Source organism: Enhydra lutris, unplaced genomic scaffold, assembly GCF_002288905.1.
Source record: "Enhydra lutris kenyoni isolate GAN:26980312 unplaced genomic scaffold, ASM228890v2 scaffoldscaffold29, whole genome shotgun sequence".
Lineage (NCBI taxonomy): Eukaryota > Metazoa > Chordata > Mammalia > Carnivora > Mustelidae > Enhydra > Enhydra lutris.
In genome coordinates, this window is record NW_019154113.1 from 19,147,460 (window position 1) to 19,164,322 (window position 16,863).

A 16,863-nucleotide genomic window follows, 5' to 3' on the forward strand; every position below is an offset into this window, starting at 1 on the left:
GAGATATTTATGGGGAAAGGAAGAACTTCTTAGAAATCACTAAGAAAGCTACACATCTTATGAGAAAAGGGGCCAGAGGAGATGAATAAGTGAAGTACAAAAGAATACTTTCCAATCGATAGTTTTGCTAGTGAGGGTCACACTTGAATCAAACAACGCATACCGAAACTAGCATCACCGCCCCACGGGAACACCAGTGTTAAAAGGGGAGCAGGACATTCTCACACAATGCTGTGGGAGTATAATTTGGAATCATCTTTCAGGAAGGCAATTAGAGGCAATATATATTAAAAGTCCTAAAACATGTGTAGCCTTTTCTGTTAGTCCAGATAGGACATGTTATGCTGCAGTGACAAATTAGCCCTGAAACCCCAGTGGCGTGATGCCCGAGGCTTACCATTTACCCCACGCTCCATGTCTGTGCAGGCGCGTGGGTGGGTGGCGTGAGGGGAGAAGGAGGTTCTTCTGCAGTCCCTCAAGGACCCTGGCTGACAGACGCCCCAGGGCCGGGACATCACCCCGTGTGTAGGCAAGGGTGCACAGCCTGGAGAACGGGTCATGGGCATCTCACAGTCTCGGCCTGGGAGCTTCCCAGGTCTCTTCTGCTCAGGTCTCACTGACCAGAAGGTCACAAGACCCTGCATGACTTCAGATGAGGGGGCTGGAGTGCAGTCTCCCGTGTGCCCAGCAAGGACAGGAGGAGACCCGGAGCAGCTGCTCCCCATACTTCACAACTACCGAGTCCGATTTTAGAAATGATCCTCAGTAAATCTGACAAGTTTACAAAGATGTTAGACCAACGGATTTCATCATATCCTTGACCGTGACCAAAAAAAATTGGGAACCACCCAAGTATCCGTGGGAAAACCCATACAGACATTAAAAATGATGAAATTTACCTCTTGAGTGACATATAGTCATGATATAATGTCACAATTGAAAAAAGTTACCAAACAGTTATGTATAACATAATTGTATTTCATGAAAAAGAAATGAAATGAATACAGGCACATAAAAAAAAGTCTGAAAAGAAATATACTAAAATGTTAACAGTGGTTATAATCAGATGGTCTAATAGCAGGTGATTTTTTTTTCTTTTCACTCATCTGTAGTTTCTTTTGAAAAATGTATATATTATTTAGGTTCCAAAAATGCATTTAAGAAGGGAAAAAAAAAAAACATGCCCTCATACTTCTGGGAGAGTCCACATGACCACCTCATACTAATCATTAAATTTTTATATTTGATATAAGATATGCCTAATGGGCTGTTATATCACAAAACATTGCTACAATTTATTTAAAGTCAGGACTTTACATTGAAAGCAGTACAACAGGGTAAAAATAGTAACACGTTCCCCACAGCTCCAGTCATTAGACCTGTCAATCATCTGCCAAAATGTCCCACAGTCTGGCCTTCTGCCAGGTGTGCCCAGGGGTCTGTGTGGCCTGGGGGACCACTTTTCACAAGGCTCTTCATCATCAAAGAGAGTAGGGCTCTGTACAATTCGACCCAAAACAAAAGACACACAAACTCTTCTCCTCAGAAACAAGATTCCAGAACATTCAGCATCACTACCAAGATTATCAAAGACCATTCTTAGGTATCTATATTTTTTTATTTAAAACACTTCCTTATAGTTTCTCCCACTTTTTCCAATCTCTCTCTCTCTCTCTCTCACACACACACACACACGCACACACTCCTAAGTTCACTAGAACATTCCATCCAGCTGCCAAATTATTACCAAAGTCACCTTCTTGCCTGGCTGGTTTTTAAAGAGGAAAACCCCATACCCTTGAGGCAGGTGTATGGAAAAGACATGTAAAGAACATACATTTCTGCACAGGATTCCCTCTCTGTGATGCCACCGCCACCGCCCCTCCAAATATATGATGTTCCTTTTGAAGAAATCATGTACTCAGAATTAGGCTCCTTTTAAACCATGCTCATCATTTGAAAATACATACAATGATTTGCAAACTTCTAGTTTAAATTGTCAGTGCTTCAAAAATCCAGTGACATTTCAAGGAAATAAAAGAGTCGTGACTTTTAGAAGGACCAATGGCACAAACAACCCACTTTCAGTGACGAGCAAAGGGCATGACGGTCTCCATCTCAAAGGGCAGATTCTTTTGAATGCCTATTCTAAAATCCCATCACAGCTGCCCCCTTTTAAGGTACACCCCAGTACAGTCTGTGGCCTGCCCGGTGGCTGGCTCTTATCCAACACCACCTCAATTTCTAGACAAAAGCAGTCCCTTAGAATGGCAGATGGCAGTGTTTCCAGAAAGTGCCTGAGCTCTACTCTGTACTACCCCAGACCCGATGCTTCACGCCAAATACAGTATCTACCCACCAGGTACCCCCAAACCTCAAGGCAGAGTCCACGGGCTGTCTGAGTCTGCAGCAGTCCACAGGAAGCCTGGACAGTCCTCCTGGAGGTCAAGCCAGGTCCCGCTCACCCTGCTGTAACCATGGGGCTGGCTTGCTCCTTCCCCAGAGCTGGCTCCAGTCCGGGCAGGAGTGGGCAGCGGCTGGACAACCTCCCAGCCGGAACCCGGCTTACCACTCTGCCCTCTCAGGGCTCCCCACCTGTTCTGGACAATCCGCTCTACCACCACCAAAGCAAGCCAAAAACAAAGAACTTGCAATGTTTGTGTTCTGCAGATCTGGCCTCTCAGAGCATGGACATCGTTTTAACCAACACGCTCTCAGAAAGATCTCTGCAGAGCCAGAGACATTCAAACATGGAACTTACGGTCTGTAATGACTATAAATATAATTCTGGTTCACTCGTTCATAAATCATCACTTGCTGTGGACATATATTAAAATAACTTAACTGCAACGTGCCCTCCTCAGGGTCTCAGAGAACGTTTTTCTTGGCACGCAAAGGTCACAGGAGAAGAGCAGTGGCATGGCGCCCAGAAAGACACCGGACCAAGGTCCGGAAGAGCTGGATGCGGAGCCTATGAGGCTGCTGGGTGACAGGCATGTCACTGTCTCTGTTCCCCATCTGCAAAATGGGGAATGACACTGCCCAATGCTCTCACCCACCTGAGGTGTAATGTGACAGCACACAGGACAGATGGGCCACCCAAGCTCCAGTTCTCTGTGGATGCTGGCTCACTCTACCTTCAAGGCGTGACCACACTGTCCCAACCTGTCATTTGGGGGCTACATTCCCTGGACACTAGTAAGACTCCCCACACCCCCCGCCACATCCTTCTCGATTTTGATGCAGTTGGGTAGATACTTAGAAGGAAAATTATTATTATTCTTAAAAATTTATTTATTCGAGAGAGAGAGAGAGCATGAGCAGGGGGAGGGGCAGAGGCAGAGGAAGAAGCAGACCCCCTGCTGAGTGGGGAGCCCCATAAGGGGCTCAATCCCAGGACCCTGAGATCATGACCTGAGCCAAAATCAAGTCGGCTGCCTAACTGACTGAGCCACCCGGGTGTCCCAGGAGGAAAATTATTTTTAAGGCCCATTATGATGAAGGGGTTCCACGGTTCACCTCGCCTCCTTCAGGCCCCAGGTTTCACAGATGCAGGAAAAAAGCTAATCCCTGCTCAGGTGACCAGCCCTGGACACATCAACCTCAGGAGATGTGACCTGGCAAGGAAGCGGGGTCATGGCTCGACATGGCCGAGCAGCATGGCCTGGCCGGCGGGTGCACAAGTGCGAGGCGGGTGTGAGGCCCATGTTCGGCCTCGGTGAGGGCGACCAAAGGACATCTGTGTAGTTAGATGTTCCCGTAAGTAAGGGCATGGAACTGGCTCGGGCAGAAGGTGGGATACAGGCAGCACCCATGGGACCCACCCTCGTGGTGCCAGGGCCTGTCTCTCCACAGACCCTCTGTGCTGCCCCCAGGCCATCTTTTCTTAAATAAAGTCAGCGAAGAAGCACTAAGATCTTTAGAGAAAAGCAGAAGGGAGTGAACGGCCAGCGCTCTCCTATAGCTGGGGTGCCTTCCCCGCTGAACCTGACATCCCCCCCCCCAAGGGGAGCCCCTCCTGCTCTTGGCTCCTGGGCTGCAACATAAGAGGCCACAGTGCAGATCCTACCACCTGGAAGGCGCTGGCCACACTGCCCAGGGACCACGGGTCCTGACCATGGAGGGTCACAGCAGCCCACCGTCACAGTGCTGCCCCCACAGAGCTTCCCACTGCCACCGCTGCAGGATGCACAGAGAGCTCTGGCAACTCTATCTTCCTGTGACTGTGCCCCCACCCCACACCCAGCAGGCTCCAGTCAGCCAAGACTGTTCCTTCCAGATCTGTAAGTCACTGAGCAGACGGGGTGGCGGGCATTGAAGCCTGGAGCTGAGGTTTTGGGATCCCAGCGTGCACTGCTCCCAGGCAGCTAGCTCCAGGTCCCGTCTGCTGGTAGGTGGGCTGACCTGTCCTGAGAAGAAGCCCCTGGAGCCAGCGCTGGGCCACGGGGCCGAATCATGGCCAGCCCAGCTCTCTGGGCTCCTGACCAACAGGGAGCTGCTTGCTACTCCCCTGAGAGCCATCTGGGACTCTGGGGAAAACGCAGGCCAGCAGCAGCGTATGTCAAGTCACCAAGAGGTGCCACCGGAGCACAAGATCCGGAGACCACCAGAGACCATAATTTCCACTTTGTCTGCCATGAGCCCAATGTGTCCAAGCGGAGCTGCTCCCCAGCCTGCAGGTGCCCCCCCCACACTCCAAGGTGCCCAGGTGCCCCAGCTGGCTGGCCTTCCCTCCCTCATCCGGACAGGAGCTCTCTGCTCAGAGACATGGTCTCAACAGCAGGATTCATCCCAGGGCCTGGCTCACATCTGTGTGTGCCCACCTGCCTCCTCAGGCTGTTTCACTGTTCACCCAGATCCACTAGGGGGAAATTCTAGAAACTCTTCCTAGAAGGAGATGTTCTCTTGGTGGTTCCCAAAGCAGGCAAGGGGGGTAAGGAGACACCAAAGACTCCATCACACAGAAAGGCATTTAGAAATGCCCATGGCCAGGGATTCAAACCATCTTGCCACATGCAGGGAGCCCAGACGCCCCCAGCCCTGCTGAGAAACTCAGTAAGAGAGGAGGGCTTTATGGCTCTGGTCCTTTTCTCAGCAGGAACAGAAAGAGGGCAGGGGCAGAAGCTCCTGTCGCTAAGGCCAAAGCTCAGCCAGTTTGAGCAGACTATCTCTTGAGGACTCCTGTGCTTTATTTCTTAGCTGTCCAGTCCCAATTATGGGGTTCCAGCCTACATCCCCACCCTAGAGAAACAGGGTGGTCCCAGTTCAAAGGCACCAGGGGCAGAGCAGCATGGATGGGCTAGTGAGCGGCCTCGGACCAGCTCCTGCTGCCTCCTCTGCCACCCACCCTGCCCGGGGGCACCCAGAGGCAATCCAGAAGCTGGACTGCACACCATCAGTCGAACTCCTGTCCAGCGCAGCAAGAGGATGGACTGTCCAACAGGGTCCGATGGACTCCGCTGGGGGGTTGATTAAAACACTAAGTGCTGTTTAAATGTTTAGTTGAACAAATATTTATTAAGCACCTACTCTATGCCAGGCACCATCACCGCGTGTGGCTCCCACCGCACAGCGATCTGCTCCAAAATTAAAACCCGGGAAAGGAACGTTGTGGCAACCCTACACACCAGAGGTGGGAGGGAGCGGGCGGAGGGCAGGCAGGCGGGCCCCGCGCGCCCCCGACACCTGTTCTTTCTCGACCAGCATCTACTAAGTGGCTGCCGGAAAGCATCTTGGTTCTGACCCCAGGACAGCTGCTCCCCGTGCCCCCCGCCCCCGCACGGGCGCCCTGCCGACGCTCAAACACTCCGCGCGAAGGTGTAAAGGGTGTGCGTATTTGGATCAGAAAACACCTTGCTCAGTTGGTGCGGTTGCAACAGCCCTTGAAAAGATACAACCGTCCCCGCCCTGACCGCGTGACCGCGGGCGGGGGACCCGGCGCGGGTTCCTGAGTCAGCGGCTTCCCGGGGTCCACAGCCTGGCCAGGCCGGAGAGGCGAGAGCGACGGCACCACCCACCACCCGAGCGCAAACGCGACCCCGCCCCCGCCCCCGCCGACACCCGCTCTGCGGGGACAGAGGCACCACCCATGGGAGGACACCCCGCCCCCATTCCCGCCCCCGGCCCTCGGACACCCGGCCCGCGCGGACAGAAGCACCGCCCACGGGAGGACGCCCCGCCCACCCCGCCCCCGGCCCTGCCCCTAGTTGTCGGACCCCAGCTTGGAGAGGCCGCGGCGGAAGTCGTGCAGGTCGTCGATCTTGCTGTCCAGCACCTCCAGGAAGCTCTTGAGCTCGACCTTGAGGTGGCGCTGGCGGTACTTACTCTCCTCGATGTCCGTCTTGAGGGACCGCACCTTGTCCTCTAGGTTCTGATTGTCTCTCTCTGCCGCCTGGAGCGAGACGAACGCGAGAAGGGCCTGGAGCGGAGCCAAGGGGGCGCGTCCTCCGACACCCCGCCACAGCCCAGCTGTCCCCTCTCCCGGGCCTGTGACTGGGAACATCAGCGCAGAATGTGGGGCATCCCGGTGCGCCCCGCTCTCCTGCCTGTTCCCCGGCCGAGGTGGTGACAGGCAGAGCGCAGGACCCACTGTGGCCTGGTAAAGGACGGCCCTACACGGTGCAGAGCTCGGGTCCTGCGGGAGGAGCCGGCTGCAAGTGGGCCCTTTCACAAAGGCCCAGCAGACGAAATCTGCAGGCCCTCCTCCCAGAAGGGTCCACAGAGACCACACGTGAGCTCCGCTATGGGAGAAAGAAACCGGACAAACCACGCAATAACTTGTTTCCTTGGTTCCACGGAGAGGCCAAGGCCTCCCTGTCCTCAGTGAGGCAGGATGGGCCGTGCCAGACTCAGGGCCGGCAGTCCCCGCTCTGGGATCAAGTGGTGTGACTGGGAAGCCAGTTGGGCTCCTCCTAAGGGCAGGGTGGCTTTGAGTCCCTAACCGAGGCATAGGCCGGTGCCCCCCACACCCAGCCAGGGGCTGACTTTCTGGGTTTACAGGAACCAGTGACTGATACTGGGGTTGTACACCTGAATAACGTGCTCCTGAAGTAGGGGGAGGTGAAAGAGGACGTGATCAGGAATCTGAGGCCAGTGAGGGGCACCGCTCAAGGTCATGCTCAAGGTCACTGACTGGGGAGTAGAGAGGTGGCCCTGCTCTGGGTCTTACACTCTCTGCCCTGCCCTCACCCCGCTCCTCACCGCCCTAAGGCTCCATGGAGACTTCTGGAGGTGGGACATGGTCCCTGTACTACGGCTCTGCACAGGCCACTTTGAAAGAAGCACAAAAAGCACAAGCCAGTCTGCCCCCTGGGGGGGCAGAGATGGCATCGGTCATGGGGTGACTGCAGGCTTCTCCTGACTAGAAAGTCACTCTTCTTTACCAGGGGAGCTGTGAGAAGGGAGGCCCCAGAGAAATGAGTAACACCATGGATGCCTTCTGGTCTGGGCCAACGTGAAGGGAGGCGGCCCTCCTACCTCTAACTTCTCAGAGACGTATTCACACTCTGACATGAGCTGAGGTATGATTTCACTTTGTTTACGGAGGTCTTTCAATTCCTACAAGGGACGAAATTTGAAAAAGGATATGAAAGCAAGTCAGATAAAACGTCTTCTTGAAAACCTTAAAAACCCATGATCTGTGTGTACATTAGCGGAAGCAGCTCTTGGAGTCTACACCGTCCTCGATAATAACAGAGGTGGTGGAGTCAGTACTCAGCACGCGGTAACCTCGAAGGCTGAGTGTGTCACATGCGTTACCGCGGGAAGCTTGTACACTGCCACAGAGAGACAGGGATTCTCAGCACCCCCTCTTCTCGGCAAACTGAGGCTGGGAGGCTTGGTGCCTGGTCCAGTCTCCAGCGTCTGTGCACTTAGCGGTCCTGCGCCCCCCTCCCCCCAGAAAACAAACGCCTGCACAGTGGGGGCTCTTGCTGGCCACTTCCGAGGACAGATCACCTACAAATGTTTCCGACTGTTTCGTCAACGTCCGGCTCCCCCTTGCGTCCCAGCCTCGGTGCAGCTCTTGGCTGGCCCCCTGTGCTGCCACCCCCTCCCCCCTGGGGCTGGTCACACACCCCCCACCCCAAGACACCTGCCGTGTCCCAGGAGTACAGGGCCGGCGGGCGCCTCCACTCACCGTCTCCTTCTCCTGCAGCTCTGACTCCAGCTCCTCGATTCTCCTCTTGAGCTGCGTGTTCCTCTCCTTCTCCCGGTTTATCTCGCTGCACTGCTCCTCCAGCTCGTCAATCTGTGACACACCCGCAGGCTGAGGCCGGGAGGCTCCCCCACCCCGGCCGTTGAGCTGTTCAGCACGGCTGAAGTTCACTACGGCTGTTTACGCTCTCTCGACGAACCATGAACTAACCCACTTATGCGTTGTTCCCTGTGGCTACCAGCGGACCCCATGTGGCTCCCCCGCGGGGCTGCCCGCCCTGCCCTGTGTGCACAAGACGCCCTGTCTAACGCCAGCAGAGCCACGGCAGTCACGAAACCTGGCCACGGGATGCTCCCGGCTTCCGGTTCCCACTCACCGCCACAGGGAGGAACGGCACTTTGCTTTAAAGGACTTGTCTCGAGTAGGGACCAGGTGTCCCATGAATCTATCTGCTTCTCCCCATAATGACTTTTTACATCACTTGATCATGTCCTGAATTATTCTATTTCATCTGAAAGGATTAAGACTGCAGGGAAGAGAACTGATCAACGCTGTGGGCCACTGGCCACCAAATGAGATGCAATGACACTTCAAACATTTTAAACCCGGGTGACCTTTCCTTACTGACGCATGCAGGAGGGGCCTGGCCTGTGGTGAGCCTCCTCCGGGAGAGCTGAGAGGTACAGGCTGGACGGGCGAATCCCCAGAATGCCTTCTCCTCCCCTTCCAAGGCCTGACCCCTCGGAAGGGGTTCAAAGGCCTCACAGCCTTGGCCTTACGTTCCGACGCTGAGCGCTTCCCAGCGGCCAGAGCGTGTGTGCAGAGTACGAGGCAGAAGGGAACCAGCAGTAACGCAAAAGCCCCGTACTGGTGGGGTCCCACAAGCAGGCGGGAGTCCTCAAGGCCAAGGGCGCTGGGTGGTCACGATGACGACACTTTCAGAGGCAGCTGCACGCCAGCCCCCGGGGTCTGAACCCCCAGCCCCAGGAACCACTGGGGACTCCACCACCTTCTACCTGGTGTCCTGGAAACCAAGTTCCCAGTGCTTCCCAGTCAGGCAGCAAACTCTAAGGAGTGTACTTCCTCTCCTCCCCTGTCACACTCATGCAAAGGGACAGAGCCAGCTCCCTGCTTGGAAAGAAGACAGGGCATTCGATCCCGCTGGCAGCCTGATCGGCCTGGCCCCGGCAGGGAACGCACGGAGTCAGCACTTGGCCCGGTGCCCTCGCGGTCAGCACTTGCAGCGTGGAAGAGAAACAATGACAGGAGGCAGTTTTATGTGCCATTTGCAGCAAAGATGGGCGAGCAGGGGAGTGGCCTCTGGTGGCCCCATTCAGGCTACACTCAGGGCAGCTTACAGATGGGGGGCCAGGGAGAGTGAAGACCTGTCTTGGGGTGATGTGTCCTCCTGCCACTTCCAGGGTAGCCGCTGCCCACGGCCTGCCAGGCCAATGTGCTGAGTATCAAAGCACGGCCGCACAGGGACCCCGGGTCTCCATGGGGGATTTTCTGGCAGCAGTGGCATGGCAGTCGGGCGGCACAGGGAACGCTCCTTGTGGTTCCCTGAATCTCTTGTCCTCGCTCACCCTCTGGATCCCTGTCCTCTACCCAAAATGAATGCACCATGGAGCGTGCCACGGGAGGGCCACCCCTGACCAGCATCAAGGGGTGAGGCCAGATGAAACCTGCTCACTCCCTCGTGTTCCTGCTCGGGAAAGTGGGGAGGTGGGGGGAGCGACAGCGACGCTTCGTCCCGCCGCGGGGAGGGGCGAGTGAGGGCGGCGGGACAAGCGAGGCGGACGGGGACCCTGGTTCCCGGGTACCCACCTTGTTCCGGAGCCGGTCGTTCTCGTCGCGGCAGACGGAGAACTGCCTCTTCCACTGCTCCAGGCTGGCGGCCGACTCCTGCAGCGCCGTGGTCAGCCGGGCGTTGCTCTCCCGCAGGGTCTGCAGCTCCATCTCCCATTTCTTCACGTTGGCAGCACTGCGGGTGGGCCAGGCGGTGACCCGGACGCCGGGGGCCACCCGCCCCGCCTGACCCCACACCATACCCTGGCCCCCCCGGCCAGCCACGGGGATCAGGTGCCACGAAGGGCTGGAGCCTCTCTAGTGCCAACAGGTCACCTTGCCGGGCTGCTTTCTTAAAGAATCGCTTCAGGAAAGCACAAAACTCTTGGGGAAGGAGCAGCGAAGGAAGCCCTCGCTCCCTGCGGAGCCCCTGCCAAGACGCCGCTGTCCTGTCCCTTCCTGAAGCGAGCCCCAAGGTCGCAGGCTCTGAAACGGGCCCTCGAGGGTCTCAGGAATCCATGACACCCAGGACCCTGGGGGTGACGGGCAGCCCAGCTCCATGGGACAACCTGTGCCTCCTCCCAGCCTGTAGGGAATCCAGAGCCGACGCCCAGAGGGCAGAGGGGACAGGGACTGTGTGTCCCCCTGGCCGACCTCATGTCACCTTAGGGGTGGGGGAGGTCCACAGGTCTGTGGGACGCCTCCATGTGACCAAAACAACCTCGCATTTGTCTTCCATCCTATGTGCTCCACAGAGGAGTAGTTTCAAGAAACAAACTGCAATTGGGCTCCCCTAAGGGGCTGGTGACTTTCATGGTCCTTCTGCCTCCTGGCTTTGTAGCCCACACGTGCGCGGAGCTGCAGGTGCCCCGAGGCCAGAGCTGCATAGGACACGCAGGACACGTGGACAAGCAGGACATGTGGGCACACAGGACACACAAGACATGTGAGCACACAGGACACATGGGCATGCAGGACACACAGACACACAGGACATGTGGGCACAAAGGACACGCAGGACACGTGGACACACAGACACACAGGACATGTAAGACACGTAAGACACAAGGACACATAGGACCCGCAAGACACGCAGGGCATACAGGACATGTGGGCACACAGGACACATGGACACACGGACACAGAACATGTGGGCACGCAGGATACGCAAGACATGCAGGATCCACAGGACACAAAAGACACACGGGACATGCAAGACACATAAGACACAAGGACATGCAGGACCCGCAAGACACGCAGGGCATTGAGGACACGTAGGCACACAGACATGTGGGCACACAGTGCACACAGGACACGTGGGCACGCAGGACACACGAGATCCACAGGACATACAGGACAGCATGACACATGGACACTCCGGACATGTGGGCACGCAGGACACGCAAGACACACAGGACACACAGGACCCGCAGGACACACAGGACATGTGGACACACAGACACATGGGCACACAGGACACGCAGGACACACCCCACTCAAAGTGTCCAGCTTCTAATCAATCCGGCCTGGCTGATGTCACTTCTGTCTCTAAAGGCCTTTTTTTTGGGGGGGGGGTAAGTAAATAGGAATGTTTCTCAATAACCTGTGTTCTCCTCCATCCCACAGCCTCAAGGACAGAGGAACGTGACTAGAAATACAAGCTTTCGGTTTCAAACACCACAGGCAAAAAATAGCAAGATGGAGGGACGCCTGGCTGGCTCAGTTGGTTGGACGACTGCCTCCGGCCCAGGTCATGATCTCGGAGTCCCGGGATCGAGTCCCGCATCGGGCTCCCAGCTCCATGGGGAGTCTGCTTCTCCCTCTGACCTTCTCCTTTCTCATGCTCTCTCTCACTGTCTCTCTCTCGAATAAATAAATAAAATCTTAAAAAAAAATAGCAAGATGGAATCTGGTTAATCTCAGAACTCATGATTGAGAATTTAAGCTGCTTTAGGGAAATGGCTTCACACCCATTCCTAGAATGCCCTTGTTCATTAGGTTGGAATTTAAAAAACCTTTATTTTTAGGGGTGAAACGTTTTCATCCAACAGCATCTTGTGTCTTAAACAACAAAAGTGAAAAGCAGGCAGGACGGTGGGGAAATCGCCTTGACATGTGACCTTAGGCAAGGACTCATTTTACCACCGAGACTCAGTTTCCTCAGTTTACTCCTGTAAAATGGAGTTAATGTGATCCAGCTTTTTAATGGGGCAAGTCTGGGGAGAGCAGCTTCTCAGCCACAGAAAGGCTGTGGGGAGGTGGCCCAGCCCCCGCCCGGGGTGAGGACAGTGTGATTCCCAAGGACAGCCGCTCTGAGCGGGCTCACGGGGCCAGCCCAGCCGTCGGGAAATGGGTCACACTCTCAAGACAGGAAAATGTAAGCACAGCCTGTGTAGTCATTAAAAATTAAAATCATGTTGATCTTATTATGGGGACTGTGTTAAATTTATGCATCCATTTATAGGAAATGGATTCTTTTTAAAATATGAAGACATTTCTACCACTTCCCAATAGAATGTATCTTTCTATTTGTTAGATTATTCATTTATGGCCCTCAAAATCAGTTTAAAACTTTCTTCACAGAGATTCTGTGCCCTTAAGTTTTCTGTATTTATGTTTCTAGTTCATGTAATTGATGGTTTTAGTTCGTATCACAAAGGAATTTCTCATCTTCAAATACATATTTTATGTGATGCTTGTTTGTATCTAGAAAAGCTATTGATTTTTGTGAGAGGTTGTATTCTTAATAGTTAGTTTTTTATAGATTTTTCTTGGATGTTCGAGACTCAGTCTTATTCTGTACAAATCAATGATATATTTGTTTCCTCAAAAAACCAGAACAAAACAGAAGCACAGGGACCAGTCTCTCTCACACTTGTGTACACACACACACACACCCCTCTTTCACACACTCAGAAATCTCACACACACACAGGCAGGCACACACGCTCCTGGTCTGGGCGGTCAGACAGAGAACAGCCATGAAGCCAGCTGGCCTTCCTCTGGCCCGGAGACAAGACCAGACACTCTGAGCAGGACCTGGTCTCCTCGTGAAACCCCGCCTGGTGGGAAAGGCCGCGGGAGGCACTGACCTTGGGAAAAGGCCGAGTGGATTGTAAACAGCCGTACCTCTGTGTCAAGGCGATCTTCAGCTTGTCGTTCTCAGACTTGAGCTGTGCGTCAGCAGGACCCACATGAGAGGCCTTTTCATCGTCTGTCCCGTTGACGCTGGACACCTGAGTAGAAGACGGGGTTTCACACCCAGGTTCCGGGCCAAAGTGAGTCACCTTCACACCGGATTTGCTCATAGTAGCAGCAGGTCAGGCATAATGAGAAAGTGTGTTCATGAGCGGGGGACAACCAACTCATCAGACCAGAACACGGCAAAGACTAGCACGAGAGGCTAGCAATCATTCAATTCTACCTGGGAAACTTAATTTTAAAAACTGGGGCGGGGAGGGGGCACCTGGGTGGCTCGGTCAGTTAAGTGTCTGCCTTTGGCTCAGGTCATAATCCTGGGGTCCGGGATCGAGCCCCACATTGGGCTCTCTGCTCAGCGGGGAGCCTGCTTCTCCCTGTGCAGCTCCCTGCGCTCATGTTCTCTCTCTCTGTATCTCTCTGTCTCAAATAAATAAATAAAATCCTTAAAAAAAAGTTGTTAAAGAAAAAAGACCCAAGAAAAAGGCCTGGAGGAGTCCAGGGAAAGCTGAGAAAGCGTGTGAACCTTCCTGACTAGAGCACACTTCCGTCATGGTACCCCACTCCACAGAGCCTCCAGACAAGCCTGAATACCCGGTTTCCCTTATTCAACACCAAAGCCACGGAGGAGAGGGGAGTGGGGTTTACAACAGGGAACAAGAAAGAGTAAGTGAGAAAAGGAGAAAAAGTATCAGAAATGGGGACAACCTATAGCCCCTGGGGCCAGAGAGAGAGCAAGACGCGCGAAACCAGCAGGGACGAGCTGTGGATGTGTGTGTGGCCTCCACGGCTCGTCAGCGTTATTATAAATATTCTGAAATGCTCTCTGTAATAAGTCATGCCACAGGGCGGTGAAATCTCATTTGCTCTTGGAGAAGATCTTAGATCTTGGCCTCCACTGAGCATAAAGGCAAAGGAAAGAACCACGGAGGGAACGATGCCTACATTTGACTAACGCTGAATTTCTGCACCGGAAAAAAAACAAAATGCCGTAAACAAAATTAAAAATGCACAAAAATCTGGGGAAAATATCGGCTGCCGAACATTTGCATATATGAAAAACAAGATGTTAATACCTTTAGTATCTGAAAACCTTTTAGAGGCCTTGTCTTTTTAGAGCCACATGCTGACGTAGTTACGGATGAAATGATGTTTGAGATTTGCTTGAAATTCAGGGGGAAGGGGAGGGGGGCACCCAGCAAACAACTGATCATAAATTCCTAATTGTTTAAAGCTGATCTGTGTGTTGCATGGGGGTTCATTATACAATTCTGCCTATCTTTGAGTATGTTCAAAAATAAACATGTTAAAAAATAAAATTCTTAGAAAGCAACACAAAAAGGGGCACCCGGGTGGCTCAGTTGGTTAAGCCTCTGCCTTTGGCTCAGGTCATGATCCTAGGGTCCTGGGATCAAGCCCCTGAGTCAGGCTCCCTGCTCAGCGGGGAGTCTGATTCTCCCTTTCTCTCTGCCTGCCTCTTCCCCACTCCTATCCCCTCTTGTGTTCATGCTCTCTTGCTCTCTCTCAAATAAATAAAATCTCAAAAAAAAGTCAACACAAAAAGATGAACACTTTGATTTTTTTAAAAAAGGAAAAATATACATAATTGACATTTACAGAAGAAGAAATGGATAGAATTAATCGACACAAAAAATATTTAATCTCACTGGTAAAGAAACATGAAATGAAAAAAGCCAACAATACATTTTCCTGCTGTCAAGTCAACAAAGCTTTGTTGGTGAGAGTGTGGGAGGAAAAAATTGTTCTCAGTCCCTGCTGGTGGGAGTCAGAATCATACATTTCTATAGGCCAAGTCTGCAGTGTTTGTCAAAAGCTTTTAAAATGTCCCTACCTTTTAACCTAATACTTGCGTCTCAAGAATTTATCCTATAGAAATTACCAAATGCAGAGATGTACAAAGACACTGATCACAGGGTCATTTATGTTCCTGAAAATTAGAAATCACATCGATGTCCCAAAGTGTGGGTTAATGGAATATGTTGCTATACAGACAAATGCTAGCCATTAAGGTAGTTTTGAAAAGGGATATTTGAAAACACAGGGGAATGATCATGAAATATAAAGTAAAAAGGTTGGGGCGCCTGGGGGGCTCCGTCGGTTAAGCATCTGCTTTCGACTCAGGTCATGATCCCAGTGTCCTAGGATCGAGCCCCGCATTGGGCTCCCTGCTCAGCGGGAAGCCTGCTCCTCCCTCTCCCACTCCCCCTGCTTGTGTTCCCTCTCTCGCTATCTACCTCTGTCAAATAAATACATAAAATCTTAAAAAAAAAAAAAAAGTAAAAAGGTTAAAAAAAGATATAAAAATATATTACAAAATTGTATCAGGAACACACCTAAACATGAACAGTGTCTTTGTGTGGTGAGAAAGCAGGTCGTTCCCATTCTCCTGTTTAGACTACCACACGGTTTTGATTTCTACAGTAAATAGTATTGCTTTCACCTTCAGGATAAGACCCATATAAGATGTTTTAAGATCTTCAAATATTTGGAAAACTTGCCCAAAGTGTTCATTTCCCTAAGAGATTCAGGAAAGCAAGCAAATATATGTTTTCCAATAAAAATGCACAGAAAAGGGGCGCCTGGGTGGCTCAGTGGGTTAAAGCCTCTGCCTTAGGCTCAGGTCATGATCCCAGGGTCCTGGGATCGAGCCCCCCATCGGGCTTTCTGCTCAGCAGGGAGCCTGCTTCCCCCTCTCTCTCTGCCTGCCTCTCTGCCTACTTATGATCTCTGTCTGTCAAATAGATAAATAAAATCTTAAAAAAAAAGCACAGAAAAATGTACAATGATCTCTACATTTGGGGAAACGTCAGGAAGATAAATGAAAACTAAAGCTTGGAGACAAAAAAACTGACATATAATTAATACATATATATAAAATAGCACCTTAGGGATATAGTTGTTTTTTTAAGGTTTAAATGCTTTTTGGGGGGACGCCTGGGTGGCTTAGTTGGTTAAGCAGCTGCCTTCAGCTCAGGTCCGGATCCTAGCTAGGGTCTTAGGATTGAGCCCCGCATCGGGCTCCCTGCTCAGCAGGGAGCCTGCTTCTCCCTCTCCCTGCTCAGCAGGGAGCCTGCTTCTCCCTCTCCCTCTGCTCAGCAAGGAGCCTGCTTCTCCCTCTCCCTCTGCTTGTGTCCTCTGTGTCAAGTAAATAAGTAAAATCTTTAAAAAAAAAAAAAACAAAACCTTTTTGGGGGGTGAACCTGGGTGGCTCAGTCAGTTAAGTGTCTGACTTTTTTTTTTTTTTTAAAGATTTTCTTTATTTATTTGACAGAGAGAGATCACAAGCAGGCACAGAGAGGAGGAAGCAGGCTCCTCGCTGAGCCAGGAGCCTGATGCTGGGCTGGATCCCAGGACCCTGGGATCATGACCTGAGCTGAAGGCAGAGGCTTTAACCCACTGAGCCACCCAGGCGCCCCTAAGCGTCTGACTCTTGATTTCACCTCAGGTCATGATCTCAGGGTCGTGAGACAGAGCCCCACTATGGGCTCCACACAGCAGGGAGCCTGCTTAAGATTCTCCCTCTCCTTCTGTCCCTCCCTCCATGCCCAGACTTTCTCTCAAATGGCTAAATAAACCTTTGAAAATTTTTTTAAAAAAATACTTTTTTGGTAAAAACAAACATTAAAATGGAAACCTTACATAAAGAACTTCTGATTATGAAGTTCAAGGATGATTCTATAATACGTGGTATTCAGAAAAAG

The 16,863-nt window shown here is 52.3% G+C and overlaps 1 protein-coding gene across 1 annotated transcript in view; it reads right to left on the reverse strand.

Moving 5' to 3' along the window:
- Positions 1 to 6,200: 6,200 nt before the first annotated feature.
- The window catches only part of LOC111152718 (homer scaffolding protein 2), a 78,255-nt gene continuing 67,592 nt past the window's right edge, over positions 6,201 to 16,863 (reverse strand). Inside the window, exons 5-9 of the mRNA XM_022511301.1 lie at positions 13,073 to 13,179; positions 9,983 to 10,139; positions 8,138 to 8,248; positions 7,477 to 7,557; positions 6,201 to 6,391 (exon numbers count right to left, since the gene is read on the reverse strand). Of these exons, the coding sequence (XP_022367009.1) occupies positions 6,203 to 6,391; positions 7,477 to 7,557; positions 8,138 to 8,248; positions 9,983 to 10,139; positions 13,073 to 13,179 (645 nt within the window). The 3' untranslated portion in view covers positions 6,201 to 6,202. The remainder of the gene's footprint in view (positions 6,392 to 7,476; positions 7,558 to 8,137; positions 8,249 to 9,982; positions 10,140 to 13,072; positions 13,180 to 16,863) is intronic.